The sequence below is a fragment of the Quercus lobata genome, chromosome 10 (genome assembly GCF_001633185.2).
Source record: "Quercus lobata isolate SW786 chromosome 10, ValleyOak3.0 Primary Assembly, whole genome shotgun sequence".
NCBI classification, from domain to species: Eukaryota; Viridiplantae; Streptophyta; class Magnoliopsida; order Fagales; family Fagaceae; genus Quercus; species Quercus lobata.
Window position 1 is genome coordinate 57,997,799 of NC_044913.1, and position 14,010 is coordinate 58,011,808.

At 37.5% G+C, this 14,010-nt stretch overlaps 3 protein-coding genes across 5 annotated transcripts; all 3 read left to right on the forward strand.

Moving 5' to 3' along the window:
• The first annotated feature begins 1,349 nt into the window (after nucleotides 1-1,349).
• On the forward strand, nucleotides 1,350-12,635 carry LOC115962845 (receptor-like protein 35). 2 transcript variants are annotated; one of them, XM_031081717.1, is made up of 6 exons: nucleotides 1,350-2,458; nucleotides 2,549-4,544; nucleotides 4,701-4,731; nucleotides 4,822-4,896; nucleotides 11,119-11,517; nucleotides 12,612-12,635. In XM_031081717.1, exons 1-2 carry the CDS (start codon nucleotides 1,372-1,374, stop codon nucleotides 4,453-4,455), a joined length of 2,994 nt encoding a protein of 997 aa, XP_030937577.1. In that variant the 5' UTR covers nucleotides 1,350-1,371; the 3' UTR covers nucleotides 4,456-4,544; nucleotides 4,701-4,731; nucleotides 4,822-4,896; nucleotides 11,119-11,517; nucleotides 12,612-12,635. The 2 variants fall into 2 exon arrangements, with proteins under 2 accessions (XP_030937577.1, XP_030937578.1); XM_031081718.1 differs by lacking the exons at nucleotides 11,119-11,517; nucleotides 12,612-12,635 and adding an exon at nucleotides 6,187-6,333.
• LOC115962847 (protein MAINTENANCE OF MERISTEMS-like) lies at nucleotides 7,380-8,165 on the forward strand. Its single transcript, XM_031081719.1, has 2 exons — nucleotides 7,380-7,797; nucleotides 7,970-8,165. The coding sequence occupies exons 1-2, from the start codon at nucleotides 7,520-7,522 to the stop codon at nucleotides 8,067-8,069; spliced, it is 378 nt and encodes a 125-aa protein (XP_030937579.1). The 5' UTR covers nucleotides 7,380-7,519; the 3' UTR covers nucleotides 8,070-8,165.
• Nucleotides 12,636-13,121: 486 nt separating the features above from the next.
• On the forward strand, nucleotides 13,122-14,006 carry LOC115962848. 2 transcript variants are annotated; one of them, XM_031081720.1, is made up of 3 exons: nucleotides 13,122-13,296; nucleotides 13,397-13,492; nucleotides 13,610-14,006. In XM_031081720.1, the coding sequence occupies exons 1-3, from the start codon at nucleotides 13,144-13,146 to the stop codon at nucleotides 13,772-13,774; spliced, it is 414 nt and encodes a 137-aa protein (XP_030937580.1). In that variant the 5' UTR covers nucleotides 13,122-13,143; the 3' UTR covers nucleotides 13,775-14,006. The 2 variants fall into 2 exon arrangements, with proteins under 2 accessions (XP_030937580.1, XP_030937581.1); XM_031081721.1 differs by having other exon boundaries at nucleotides 13,397-13,481.
• The last annotated feature ends 4 nt before the right edge of the window (nucleotides 14,007-14,010 follow it).

Here is a 14,010-nt window from a genome sequence, read left to right on the forward strand (position 1 = left end):
GACGGCGCCAATTGTAAGGACACGATTCGTGGCAGACCATAACAGTGTCGGGTTCGCACGTGAAAAGGCCCTAACAATATCATTTGTAGAGCGTGGGTTTGGAAGGCTAGGCCTTGATCGACAGGCGGTGGGTTTTTCGTGGTGTTCGTACAAGTTTAAGTTTTCCTTCACCCCTGGAGTCTTTCTCCTGGAGGTGGGCTGGGAGGCTCTGGTTTTTGGCCATTTTTCCCAACCCCTCCTTTAGGTTACTTATTTTTCCTTTTATATTTGCCTGCGTTCATTGTCCTTCGTCCACGTATAGGATCAACCTTTCCAAGATTGATACTTGTCCCGTCAGTCCATACCCAAAGTTGTTGGGGATGGTTGTAAAAGCCAAAGAATGCGGCTTTGTCAGGTTCAGAGCATTAAATGGCAATAACAGCAGCTTTCCCTGGATATTTTAGATATTTCTTCCAAGTTTCAGTCCTATACCGTTTTTACCCTTCTTTTTGGGGGTATTTTTGGGTCTGCCGAGGACTGAACTGCCCTCGGCGGTATCCAAAGGCTATCTTGTCGAGTTTGGGCCATAGCCCTCCTCGGCTTGGGCCCTCGGATTCTCCCCGGGTAGATGGGCCTGGCCCATAAAACATTTGGGCCTCACAGTTATTATTATTAACAACTTCTTAATGATAGTTATTATTTATTTATTTATTTTCATTATCATGATGCACAAAATAATAATGAGAAAAAAAAAATCAAATACATACCAATAATCCAAGTTTTAATTGTACAACATGATAATTAAAAAAAAAAAAAATAGTGTTATTAGATTAGGGAATTAATTTGTTCCTAAAAAAAACTAGGGAACTAATAATTACACATTCATTTACATTATCAATTATTAATTTATAACAGTATAACTATATAAGCAAATTTGTGTTATCAAATTTGAATATAAAATACAATAGAATAACTTAATATAAAATAAATAAATAAAAAGTATAAGTTTTTTTTTGAATATATAACAAACAGTAGAGGAAGTTAAAAGGATAGGACACCTTTATTATTCTTAAGGAGGAAATTACAAATATTGAAGCTTGTGTTGCAGTTTTAATAACATTGCAGCAACTTCATCCCCAGGTCATATCACTTAAGGGTAAAATTGGGATTTGGAAATAAAACTAAGGGTACTTCGGGATAATAATAGCTTCCCTCAAACGTGCACTTTCCAAAAACTTGCCAAACGCAATAACGCCAACGACTTTAAAGATTGACTTGGAATGGAAGCACTATAAATATTCATCCCATCCCAACCCTCCCTCTTAACATCAGATATATTTTTATTCACCCAAAAAAATCAGATATATATTTTCTTAGTCTTTCAAAATCAATATGGGGTGTTTAAGTTGGAAGCTTCAAGTTTTGTGTCTACTCTCCTTCCTCTTTCATTCTACTTCATCGTCTCTTTCTTCTTCCTTGTCTTCAATCTCACCATGCTCTGCTTTACTCCATTTTAATCACTCTCTTTCTCTTCATAGAGATGCTTCTCCTCCTCTTGATACACCTGATTATCCTACTGAATATAGATCTAATATTCATATGTGTGATAATTCTTATCCAAAGACAGCCTCTTGGAAGGAGGATAAGGACTGCTGTACTTGGGATGGCGTCATATGTCACAAAACCACACGCCATGTTATTGGCCTTGACCTCAGTTGCAGTTGGCTCAATGGCTCCATTAATTCCAACAGCACCCTCTTCTTTCTTCCCCATCTCAAGAGGTTGAATCTCGCTGGGAATTTCTTCAATTACTCCATAATTTCGTCTGAGTTTGGCAAGTTTAAGAGTTTGACTCATCTTAACCTTTCTCATTCCATGTTTTCTGCCAAAATCCCACATGAAATCTCTCATTTGTCTTCGCTGGTTTCACTTGATCTTTCTTACAACGATTGGCTATTAATTGCAACGCCAGTATGGAAAAGAGTCATTCATAACCTTACTCAGTTAAGGGAACTTTTTTTGGATCAGTCAAATATGTCCTCAATTAGACCTAATTCTTTGATGAATTTATCCTCCTCTTTGACCACTCTTAGTCTCCGTGACTGTAATTTGCAGGGAAAACTCCAAAATGATATCCTCTCCTTTCCAAGTATACAAACCCTTGATCTAGGTTATAATATTAATCTTGAAGGTTCTCTTTCAAAATGTAATTGGAGCAGTAATTCCCTGAAGTTCTTAAGTCTCTCTGACACAAACTTTTCAGGAAAATTACCTGATTCTATCGGCAATTTGAAGTCCTTGAAGAGTTTGGCTCTCGGTAATTGCAATTTTACAGGGTCAATTCCAACATCACTTGGTAACCTCACACAAATTACTTACTTGTATCTACATAGAAACAATTTTATTGGGTCAATTCCAACATCACTTGGGAACCTTACAAAACTTACTTCTTTGACTTTGTCATATAATAGTTTCAGCGGTAAGATTCAATTGCCACTTTTAAATTTTAGTTGATTTGGCATACGCATGAACTAACAATTTTTTTAATTATTGGGGAATATTTCAACAGGTCTGTTGCCGTTGTCACTATTCAACTTGCCGAATCTCTCAAGTTTATACCTTCGCTATAATCAACTAGTTGGTCCCCTTCCTAATCACGTAAGTGGGCTTTTGAATCTAAATGAACTCTTTTTAGGTTCAAATTTCCTAAATGGAACACTGCCATTTTGGTTGTTCAGTTTGCCCTCTTTAGTGAACTTAGACATCTCTAGAAATCAATTCATTGGTGAGATTGGTGAATTCAAGTCTAATTCATTGGAGCGTCTACATTTGGGTAATAATAAGCTACAGGGCTCTATACCTAGGTCAATATCTAGATTTGTTAACCTTACTTCTCTAACTCTCTCATCAAATAACTTGAGTATTGTGTTGGAGTTAGAAATGTTTTCAAAGCTCAAAAATCTCCAATATCTTGATTTTTCATATAACTTAGTTAGCATCAACAATAATGTCACCTATACCCTACCCAATCTTTACCATTTGAACTTGTCTTCTTGCAACATTAGTGAATTCCCAATTTTCTTAAGAACGACAACAAACTTACAACTCTTAGACCTTTCCAAGAATAGAATTTATGGTCAATTTCCAAGATGGTTGGTAGATGTGGGGAGGGATTCATTATATTTTCTTGATCTTCATGACAATTTGCTTCAAGGACCATTTCCCACTCTAAGTTTTCTTAATATGCAATATTTGTTTGTCTCAAATAACAAATTCACTGGAGAAATCCCTTCTTTAATTTGCAACACAAGTGCCCTTGATGTTCTAGACTTGTCTTATAACAACTTAAGTGGCATGATTCCTAAGTGTTTGGTACATTCTAATGTCCTCTCAGTGTTGGATTTGCGAATGAATAGCCTTTATGGTACCATCCCTGCTACATTTTCCAAGAGAAATAATTTTAGGAATATTAACCTTAATGGCAATCAATTGGAAGGACCATTGCCACGATCTTTGGAAAATTGTAGGTACTTGGAAGTACTAGATCTTGGTAGTAATAAGATAAATGGAACCTTCCCTTATTGGTTGGAAGGTCTTTTATATTTGCAGGTTCTTGTCTTAAGATCAAACAAATTTCAAGGTTGTATAGGCAATCCGAAGATCAAATCTCCTTTCCCAAATTTGCGAATCCTAGACATCTCTAACAATGAGTTTAATGGTCCATTGCCAAGAAAATATTTCAAATATTTGAAAGCCATGACAAATGTGGATGAAGGAAAAGTTGCGTTGAAATATATGGGAGACAGGTATTATTACGATTCTTTGAATGTGATGATCAAAGGGTTTTATATTAAGTTGGTGAGAATCCAAACTGTCTTCACGACCATTGATTTTTCAAATAATAGTTTCAGTGGAGAGATGCCAAAGATTATTGGGAGGCTAAAATCACTCAAGGGGCTCAACTTTTCTCACAATAACCTTACAGGTTATATTCCATCAACATTAGGAAATTTGCACAATCTTGAATGGTTAGACCTCTCTTTCAACAAGTTTACCGGGGAGATTCCTAGGCAATTGGCAGATCTACCATGGCTTGAAGTTTTAAAGCTGTCGCATAACCATCTTACAGGACTCATACCTTCAGGAAAGCAATTCAATACATTTGATAATGATTCGTACATTGAAAACCTTGGATTATGTGGATTTCCGTTGTCAAGAATGTGCAACAACCATGAGGCAAAAAACCCACCACTATTGACCTCACAACAAGAAGACAAATTAGAGCCTGAAAATGGGTTTGGTTGGCAAGCTGTATCGATGGGTTATGGATGTGGAGTGCTATTTGGAATGTTGATGGGATATCTTATGTTTAAAATCGGAAAACCAAAGTGGATTGTGAGGATGGTCAAGTTAGAGCAACATATCATGCTCAGAAGGCTGAAGAAGAATGCCCAAAGACATGGTGGAAAAAAATAACAAGTCAAAAAAATTTGTGGGTGGTTTTGCTAGAGTTTTTCAAGAAGTTTTATGGTCCCTATAGACACAGGACACCATTCTTTTCCAAGGTATACCTCCCTCTTTAGTTACATCTTTCAGTGCCTTTGTCACTTTCTTCTCTCTTTTTCTCTAAATTCAAAGGCTCATTCAAAGGGAAATCAAGATGCTGGGCTTTGTAGTTATTATTTATAAAATAAGTGTTTGATTTATTTATTTTAATGCAGTTGGTTAGCATTGTTGCTGTTGAAGTATTTGGTAAGCCTGAGTTCTCTTTCAACTTTGCAATTTTGTGTTCTGTTTTTATAATATTTGTTTTTTATTAATCTGATTTGTTTGCTCCATTAGGTTCAAGGTTATTGCCTCTGATGTTTTGAAACATATCAATAACCTATGTGCTCCACCTCTATGGCTAATACTAAGGTCCTATTTCTCTCTTTCTTGATTTTTTTGGTTGGGTTATGTACCATATCCTTATATATTCGAATTTCGCTTTTGTTTTTTCTGTCCATTTTTTGATTCTATGTTGAATGTGAATATTGTCACTTTTTGATTGGAAAAGGAAAAATGAGAATTCAACTTGGTTGAAAATTCATGATGATATTGAGATTGTATCATGATATATTACCAATTCTCCAAAAGCTTAAGCTATTAGAAAATTGTCAATTTAATCATTTAACCTTATTCTAACAAGTATCATTTCTCAAAGAGGCTATGTCAGTTAAGTCATGGTGTCTAATAAAATTCTTGGTCTATACCTAGTACCAAGTATCAAGTTTGAAGAGACATTAAGGCTTGATTTGAGGTTGCAAAGAGAATTTTTTGTTTGTGAATAGTCATGTTGTAATGGGGTGGGGGGGGGGGGGAATTGCTCTGATCTCATAGGCATAATTGAGGGTTTTAGTTTGATTCTTTGTAAGGTTAGCTATAGCTTCTATCTAGTTTCCTGCTTGCTTTGTTTTTGTTGTTAGATGTTGCAGCTTTTAGCCGCTAGAGTTTGCCATTTATATGGTTTGTTTCTTTGATAAATTCATTCATTCATTCATAAAATAAAATAAAATAAGAGGTTACATTTATCTATGATTTTTCTTAAGGACTTCTAGTATATTTGCTCACTTAGTTTTTACATTGCCAAACAGTCTACAACGAAAGTGCACATTCGAACCTGAATTCCCTTGCAACCAAACCTTAATGTTCTATCTAAATTATCTCTTTTTATTGGTAACTTTGCTCCTGTGGTTATAGTTTTTTCCCCACTTACTGTATTCTTTTTTGTGGTTTAATTATTGACAAGTTCTAGATTTGGATAAAAAGCGTAAGAAAATGAAACTTTTGAGGAGTGTTCATCAATAGTTCAGGTTCATATCCTTTAAGAGTTAAAAGTCAAATGTGATTGAGATTTCAACAGTAGCTATGCAATCCCTTTTCCTTTTTTTTTTTTTTTTTTTTTTCAATTTCTATATTTGCATTTTTATTTAATGTATCTTACTATTAAGATATTAAATTTAAGGAGAAAATGGGCAGAAAATGGGCAATTACCCTTTTTTCGGAAATTAAACATACGTTTGCCCTCTTTCTGAAACTAAATAGGGAACTGCCCCTGTTTTGTAACTCGACAATAGAGAATTCGAGTTTTAATGAATAACTCGATATTTGTATAGTCGAGTTAGTCTGACACTTCGAATTTTTTCCAATAAAAAAATGTTTGTGTAGACGGTCATAACTCGGGAAACTGGAAATCGAGTTATTTTCAGAGGTTTGAATCAATAGGACCCTAACGTCTCACAACGCTATTCAGTCACTCGCTCTCCCTGTACACTCTCTTTCCCTCGCTCTCTGCCATCACTCTCTCTCCACACTCTGTCTCTCTTGCTTTGCGATCAGGCTTCCCCACTCTTCCTCGAGTCTCCATCAGTCGTCGTTGGTTCCCGCCGCCGCTGATTACAGGTACGGTCCTCTCCCTCTGAAATATTTTCTGATGTTGGTTAATGTTAGGTTGCGTTTTGTGTGGGATTTTGATTATTTTGTTGAAACTTAAGGAAGTAGTAAATTTACTAATGAAGATGAGAATTTCGTTGATTTTCTCATTAATGAGTTTAAATGTGCTTGGGGTTTTGATTAGGGGTTTTGGCAAATCGAGTGGTGTTATAACTTATATTTTCATAAATAGTTAATTAATAATTATCCTAAGCTTTAAGAAGTGATTTAAATAGTTCTGAAATAATTTTTTTTATGGCAAGTTCTTATTTATTTAAGAAGTGATGTTGAAAATCTTGTGCTCAAAATATAATGCCTTACTGAATCTATGCTTTTATTTTATATTAAATGTGGTTTACTTGTTAGAAAATTGCTAACAATGTATTTGCTGCCATGTCAGATATGCAGGCACTAGATAGAGTGCGGCCTGGACCCGATGTGGATACCCAGTTGTCCCAGCAGCCGAATCATCGGTCAAGTCCGCTTTGGAGGTGCGCCGCTGACGAGGTATGTAGTAGTATTATTAATACATGTTTGTTTTATAATTACCTCGTGTTTAATCTCCTAACACAATACTCGTCCGTGTGCAGGAGGCGCCTGGCATGATAAAGGTTCGACGCCGTAAATATGTATTGCCACAGGGTGGGTTAGATCCACGTATCATGCAACACATAGATGCAGCAGGGTTGACTGGTTTATTCAAGGTTCCTGATATGGAGGTCGACCACGCCTTGATCACGGCGTTGGTTGAGCGGTGGCGTCCGGAGACGCACACGTTCCACTTACCCCATGGAGAAATGGGTATCACCTTGCAAGATATGGAGGTGATGCTGGGGCTTCCGGTGGATGGGTTGCCTGTCACTGGGAAGACAGACTACATATGGAATGAGCTGTGCGAACAGTTGTTGGGCCATAAACCTCCACCCCGATACCAAACTCAAACAAGTCTATCCTTGCTGGGGCGAGGATAAGATACACCTGGCTTGATGCACAGTTTGCCGATCCCTTAGTTGCGGACGCTGCTGACGAAGTCGTGCAGCAACATGCCCGCTACCACCTACTTGTACGGATGGGGGCCCTCTTGTTCATGGACAGGTCTGCGGACCGGGTCTCACTGCTGCCTCTGCAGTTGCTCAACCCAGTCAGCAATGCGAGACGGTATAGCTGGGGTAGTGCAGCATTGGCCTGGCTGTATAGGCAACTTTGTGGTGCATCGAAGAAGGATGCGATGCAGATTGGAGGAGCACTCTTGTTGGTGCAGCTATGGGCCTATTCAAGGTTCCCACAATTATGCCCTGTTGTGAGGCCGCCTCTACCGCCAGTGCACTCAGGGCCCCTTGCCATTAGGTACATTCATTGAGTTCTCGTTATTTGTCTCTTTCATATAATTAAAAATATGCCAAACTAACAAACGAAAGAAACTTATCAATGCTTAGTATATGGATGTGAAATATAAAAGCAAAGTTTGTTAAATGTAAGGTTCAGTAATGAGCATTTGTCGACACCTCATGTTTGGTAGGTGGAGCGGGCCAAAATGCACCGCAGAGCATGCCACACACGTCCTTGCTGCGTACCGCACGTCACTGGCTACAGTACGGGCCGAGCAGGTATTCGGTTAATTTAGTTTGAATTCTTATGACCACGTTTCCCTCAATTCTTATGACTACGGGCCGAGCACGTTTCCCTCAAATGCACCGCACATGCTTTTATTTTCGTTTCCCTCAATTTTTATTTTATTTTGAATTCTTGGATTGTTGTAGGAATGAGTTGATTTCATAATACCATCTAATCATTTTGTTTGATACTTGGATTTCCATCCCATCATTTAACTCAATTGGAATGTCCATCGTGAAGTACTTCACATTAGAACTTCCATTTGTAGCACCTGCATGAATACTTGCTCGTCCTTACATAAAGTAAAACAAAAGAAAAAAATTCTTGAATGTTAAATCAAAGGGTTTTTTCCAAATTGGGTTGGATTGAAGGGTTTTTTCCAATGCAACCCAACTCACATGACTCAGGTTAAGTTGGGTTAAATCAATGGGTTATATATAAATTTAGTCATATATATATAAAGTAGAATTTGGCTATATTCTTCATTATGTACGGAAACGTTTGTGATTTACACCGAAAAAAAAAAAAAAAAACACAGAATAAATTGTCCCTTTTCCAAGATGTTTGAAGCATGTGCAACATGCGCAAAAGATTGAGCATGAAGTCTTGGTTTAGTGCAAGACAGTGAGTTCAAACTTGTGTTGCAACCAAAAAACAAAAACTCCACCAATTGTTACAAATGTCATTAAGCTGATGCAATGAAGAGAAGACGCACATATTGGATTATGTAATTGGTTATAATTCTTTTAGAGAGAGTTTGAATCTTTGATAGTTGTTATACTTCAATATTAAAGCTTTAAAATAGAAATTTTTTTTAGAACTGTTGAAGCTTATTAATATTTCACACCTTCTGGATTCGCTATAGTTTTGGTGGTTGACTTAGATATTACCACAATTATATTCCAGATTTTCGTTGAATTAAATTTGTTGAGTTAGAGCTTCTCTTCACTGTTGTAATGTAGTTGGCTGTTAAATCTCATAAAATGATAAAATTCTTTAAATTTAGAACGTTGGGAAAGCTGGAAATGTTAAACTACGAAAATTTTATCTAATTATTGTGTAATCATGACATGAGAGCAAAAATATAATCCCAATTTGCATTTTTGGCCTAAGTACAGAAACCTGAAAGAATGATGACATTATTGATCATTGGCCCGTAAAACACATGATCACTTCTCTGGCTTTCATTGAAATTTGAAATTAAGCAAACTGAAGGATGGAGTTACTCTGCCTTGAATGTCATAGAGTGACCATAGGCTAAGCCATTGCCATAGCTTGTCCTTGTCCAATGCTGGATGGTTGTCATTGCTTGGGTCCACACTGTGAAATTTCGAAAATACAAAGCCATTAGTGCCCCCCCACTAGGAACTCGAGAGTCCAGGGTATAGGTTAAACCCTTTGTGAGATTTGGGGTTGTTTAGGATGCCAGAGTGAGCATCGAAGATAGTCTCAATTGTTGCTTTGCCTTCAAAAACTTACTAATGTTTGGAGTTTATGCATTTCACTGCCCCTGTGACAGAACATAGCAATATTTAGTATTAAGTGACCATCTAAGGTTAATATAAACTTTTATGTTATCTAAACATCCGTTTGGGATGTTCTAGTTGATGGTGTTTTCATAGGTAGTCAATGTGAATCTAAGCTCTTTACAATTCATTGGTGCCACTGGTGCTGCAGGTGGTTTTAGTGTGTGAGCTCCATTTGGGCATAGATATAAGTTTCATAGGTACGATCGAACTCTCTTGGCTAGAAGTTTCATATGTACAATTGCACCAGATTACTATCACGCTCTACTTTAAGCTTGTACGGTTTGTAATTAAGCTTGTGAAATCACTTGTAATTAATTAATAAAATGTTATGAGCTTAAAACCATAGTTATTGCTCTGCCTAATAAGTAGACAATTTAGTATTTCTTCTTCTAACATAGGGGTATCCAGGATTACAAACATTGTTATTGTGATGCAAAAAACATTGTTACATTGTAAGTTATAAATTACCTTTGCTGAATTGAAGGTTATATTTTTACAGTCTAGTAGAATACTGTTTGACTTCGATTTACGTATTCAAGTGGTATATTTTGAATATGCACAGCCTCGATTGTCTTCTTGGAAAACAATGGCCTAAGTTTAAAGAAACAAATAATTGTTAATCAGTGATATATGAGAAAACATAAAGACGCTTGACACATTACCTCTTGTTGTTGACGTAAATGAAAAGTTAGTTCGTGCTCCTTGCATCAAAGTTGGAGAGCACAATTTAATTGCAGCATGCAACTCCTTAAGTTGTCCCCACTTTAGCTGCCTTAATAGTCCTAAAATTATTAAAAGCTATGGATTATTAACGAGTACTTTATTCATATAATTTTAGAAGCGTGCAAAGTATGCTGCTCACCATATTCTTCAAGAGGAATGTAATTTTAGACATTGACATGATTAGTTTGAGATAAGTAAAAGGCTTACGTAATTTCCAACACTAAAATTTATAAGAAATATATATTTACATAGAAATATAGTAACAGTATTTGATGAGGATTATACCATGTAATAATTTACATAGCTTCCATTTCTTGCAATATAAAGTGCTACTTGAAATGCAATGTCTTCAGTAGACCTTATAATAGTCATTTTGTTCTCATTCATTGAAACATTGTTAATGACTAATGCAATTAATGTAGCACAATATTTCTATTACGATAAAAAGATTTTGCGAAATCATCAACTTGGATTCATCTTACAGCCATAAGGATGCTCTAGTACCCTCCTCTAAGTTTGGTTTAGATTGAAAACCCTAGTATTTGATGGTGTCAGTTAGCTTTGAACCCTGTCCCGCATATGAACATGGGGCTGAAAATGGTGGACATGAACAACCTAGATCTTTTAATATTTTTTGCAGGTCAATTTTGTTGTTCTTTTACTTTTTGCCCAATAATCCCTGAAGATTTTGTGTACGACTAGAAGCAGACAGAAGATTTCATGCTTTGCATATTACATATCATAAACATAATGTTAAATTAGTATGATGTCTCACTATCACAAACATAATCTACTCATGCAGATTGTATGGGAGTCGTACACGCATACGCTAGGCTCCCTACCTGCGTATTGCACTGCTGGGCAGCATATTTGGAGGGCCGAGGTGCCGTTGATATTCTTTTGGATAGTGGAGTGGCATCATCCTGAGCAAGTCCTCCGTCAGTTTGGGATGAAGCAACCAGTTCCAAGTGTCGTGGATACGTCGACTACCCTTCACAAGATATCCCTTCAGGGTAAATGGGAGAAGAACTGGGAGGTAGAACATGATCCCTTTATTCGGCAATGGGCCAACCGAGTGAATGTAGTTCGCGGGTCCGATCTCCTAGACGATGATGATACGTATCTCGTTGAGTACATGATGTGGTACAATCGCCACACAAGGCGGTACATAACACCAGAGTCTGCGTATTGGGAACTCATGGTGAGGCAACAATTCCTATTTTATGGATGAAACCATTGTTGGATTAAATATCCTCAGCAGCTTTCTCTGTCATTTTGTTTTAAAGTCAAAAAATACTGCATGACATGTCATTATGTTTTAAAGTCAAAATACTGCATGATTTAAGTTGTAGCTGTACAAACTTAATTTGTCTTGATCCAATTTGTTTGCATGAGGAATGGTTAATGGGTAATGACTAATGATGACCACACCTTTGTTCATATAATTACATTCAACTTTTAAAAAGGGTGGGTTGGGTTGGGTTTTATTGTATTTTATTTTATTTTTTGTTTATTTTTTTTTTGTTTTTGGTTGGCTTGTACTTTAAAATGGACGGTGCAACTCTGTGTAGTAGTGATAAATTCACATTTCATGATAGTTTAGATAGCCTTTCCTCCAGGACTGATTAATGTATTACATATTCCTTGATAGATATTACCTCTAGGATTGGGAAGTCCCTTACTAAACTGTTGGTAGAATGCAATTCCCAACAGCTTAAAGGTCATTTAAAATCTTGCAAGTATGCAGCAAGGAGATGTGCATTTATACTAGATTCAAGTATGATATATGTTCTAAGTTTTTGGTACTTCCCTTAAGTGAAACTTGAAGCTTGCGTTTGATATTTTCAATTCATTTGATTTGGGCGTGTACGTTAGGAAATAATAACTTCAAAATATGTGTCCTGATTGCAATGTGATATTAATGGAGTTGTAAATCTGGTGAAGCCTAGATACAGAAGTGAAATTCTGATATTTTCACTTATGCTAAGATTGAACTTATGTACAACCAACTATACGTGTTTTTTAGGAGTATTATCTCAATGTTTAGATTGCATAGCGATATACATAACAGGAAACTGAAAATTCCTGAGTGTTGGGTTGGAACTATAAAATTTTGCACAGGGGGGGCCAACCCCTATTTTTATACACTGTCTTTTTAAAGATGCTTCATAATTATAAGTAATATAAGGATTTCATTAGCTATGTTTGCTACTTTTTCTTTTGATTTTGGAACAGATTTATCCAAGTTTTGCATCATACTTGCGTTCTTGCTTTTATGACGCCCTTGTTTTGTAGGTTCGGACGATGATTAGGTCTATATCGAGGTGCGATGAAGGTTCTGACATGCACACTGACCTTACATTTACACTAGAGCTTGTGGAGGAGCTAGGCCGACTTAAATTGGCGAATGCGCTTGCAGAAGCAGTTGACATTGATACACAGGCCCCAGTTCGTGGCAGGCAACGTGGTGGGTCTCGTGGGGGTGGACATCGTGGAGGTGGTCAAGCTGGTCGCAGCCGTACGACCGAGTCGGCTCCCATCTACGAGGAAGGGAATGAGGAGGGTGTAGAAGAAGCATGGCTTGGCACTGATTGGGTACTGTCTGATGACGACGGCAGGACTCCGCGATGCACGCCTGGCGATGGTGCTGGGCCATCCCATACCGTCGATCATCAGGGCACTGTACCAGCCCACAATACATCCCATGGTGCTAGCACGGACTTTGAGGGCCCTCCTCGTATGTCGCCCCCAGTTTTCAGTGGATCTGCCCATGATGGTGGATGCATATTTGTCCCCACACCAGGCATGCCTACCCCACCTCTAGTGCATGTGGACCCCACCATGTCAGCTCCATCTCAAACCCCCCACGGAGAGGCTGTACAGATTGAGCAGATACCGGCTGAGGACATTGAGCCGGTGGAGGCTTTGCGGAGATCGCGACGCCCGCGTGCGCATGCTCCCGATTGCGGGACCGGTGATGGTATGTACTTCGTCTACACTTCCCATCTTCTTGAGCTACTTGTACTGTGCATTTGATTGATTATGTTAATTTAATTATGCTGTTGTGTCTGATGAAACAGGTAAGATTAGACCTGTCAGGGCATATGGGCGGAAACGAAAACATCATTAAATGCCTTAGTGTATGCTTATACTTCCTGCCTATAGGTGACTGCATAGTTACGTTTCACTTTTCTTCGAAAGTCGTATTTTTTTTTTAGACCTAACTGCAATGGTGGACACGAAAAGGCCATTGAGCTGGATTGTCCTTGTGTGCTTATTCTTCATGTGTATAGGTGACTGGAATAAGCATGCAAAATGTTCTACTAATTGGGGAGAATCTTGGTGGCTGTGCATCTATTTCTGGATCATTGCTTGGGGAGAATACTGGCTGTCAATGTGTTTGTTGTCAAGAAATTGATATTTTGGAGAAAACCCATAAGGCATATTGTATTTATTGATGTATTAGGAAGTTTTTCTGCACTTGGAGTTTTGATTGCAATTTGACAAATGTCTGGATTGGTATTCATTTGAAGCCAAACTTTCTTGTGTTTTTATATGTTGTTAGCTACAGTAAAGTGGGTTGTAAGAGAGTAATTTGTTTTTTTATTTTTGTTATTTTTGTGAGAAACAAATGTGTGGTATTGTTGATAAGCAAGAAGAAGTAATTTGATACTTTCTGTAAAAGAGTTTGATG

Coding starts and splice junctions, on each gene's coding strand:
- LOC115962845 (XM_031081717.1), top strand. CDS start 1,372: ATGGGGTGTTTAAGTTGGAAGCTTCAAGTTTTGTGTCTACTCTCCTTC. Junction 2,459..2,548: donor GTCATATAATAGTTTCAGCG/GTAAGATTCAAT, acceptor ATATTTCAACAG/GTCTGTTGCCGTTGTCACTA.
- LOC115962847 (XM_031081719.1), top strand. CDS start 7,520: ATGGGGGCCCTCTTGTTCATGGACAGGTCTGCGGACCGGGTCTCACTG. Junction 7,798..7,969: donor TCAGGGCCCCTTGCCATTAG/GTACATTCATTG, acceptor CATGTTTGGTAG/GTGGAGCGGGCCAAAATGCA.
- LOC115962848 (XM_031081720.1), top strand. CDS start 13,144: ATGTGGACCCCACCATGTCAGCTCCATCTCAAACCCCCCACGGAGAGG. Junction 13,297..13,396: donor CGATTGCGGGACCGGTGATG/GTATGTACTTCG, acceptor CTGATGAAACAG/GTAAGATTAGACCTGTCAGG. Junction 13,493..13,609: donor TGCCTATAGGTGACTGCATA/GTTACGTTTCAC, acceptor TCATGTGTATAG/GTGACTGGAATAAGCATGCA.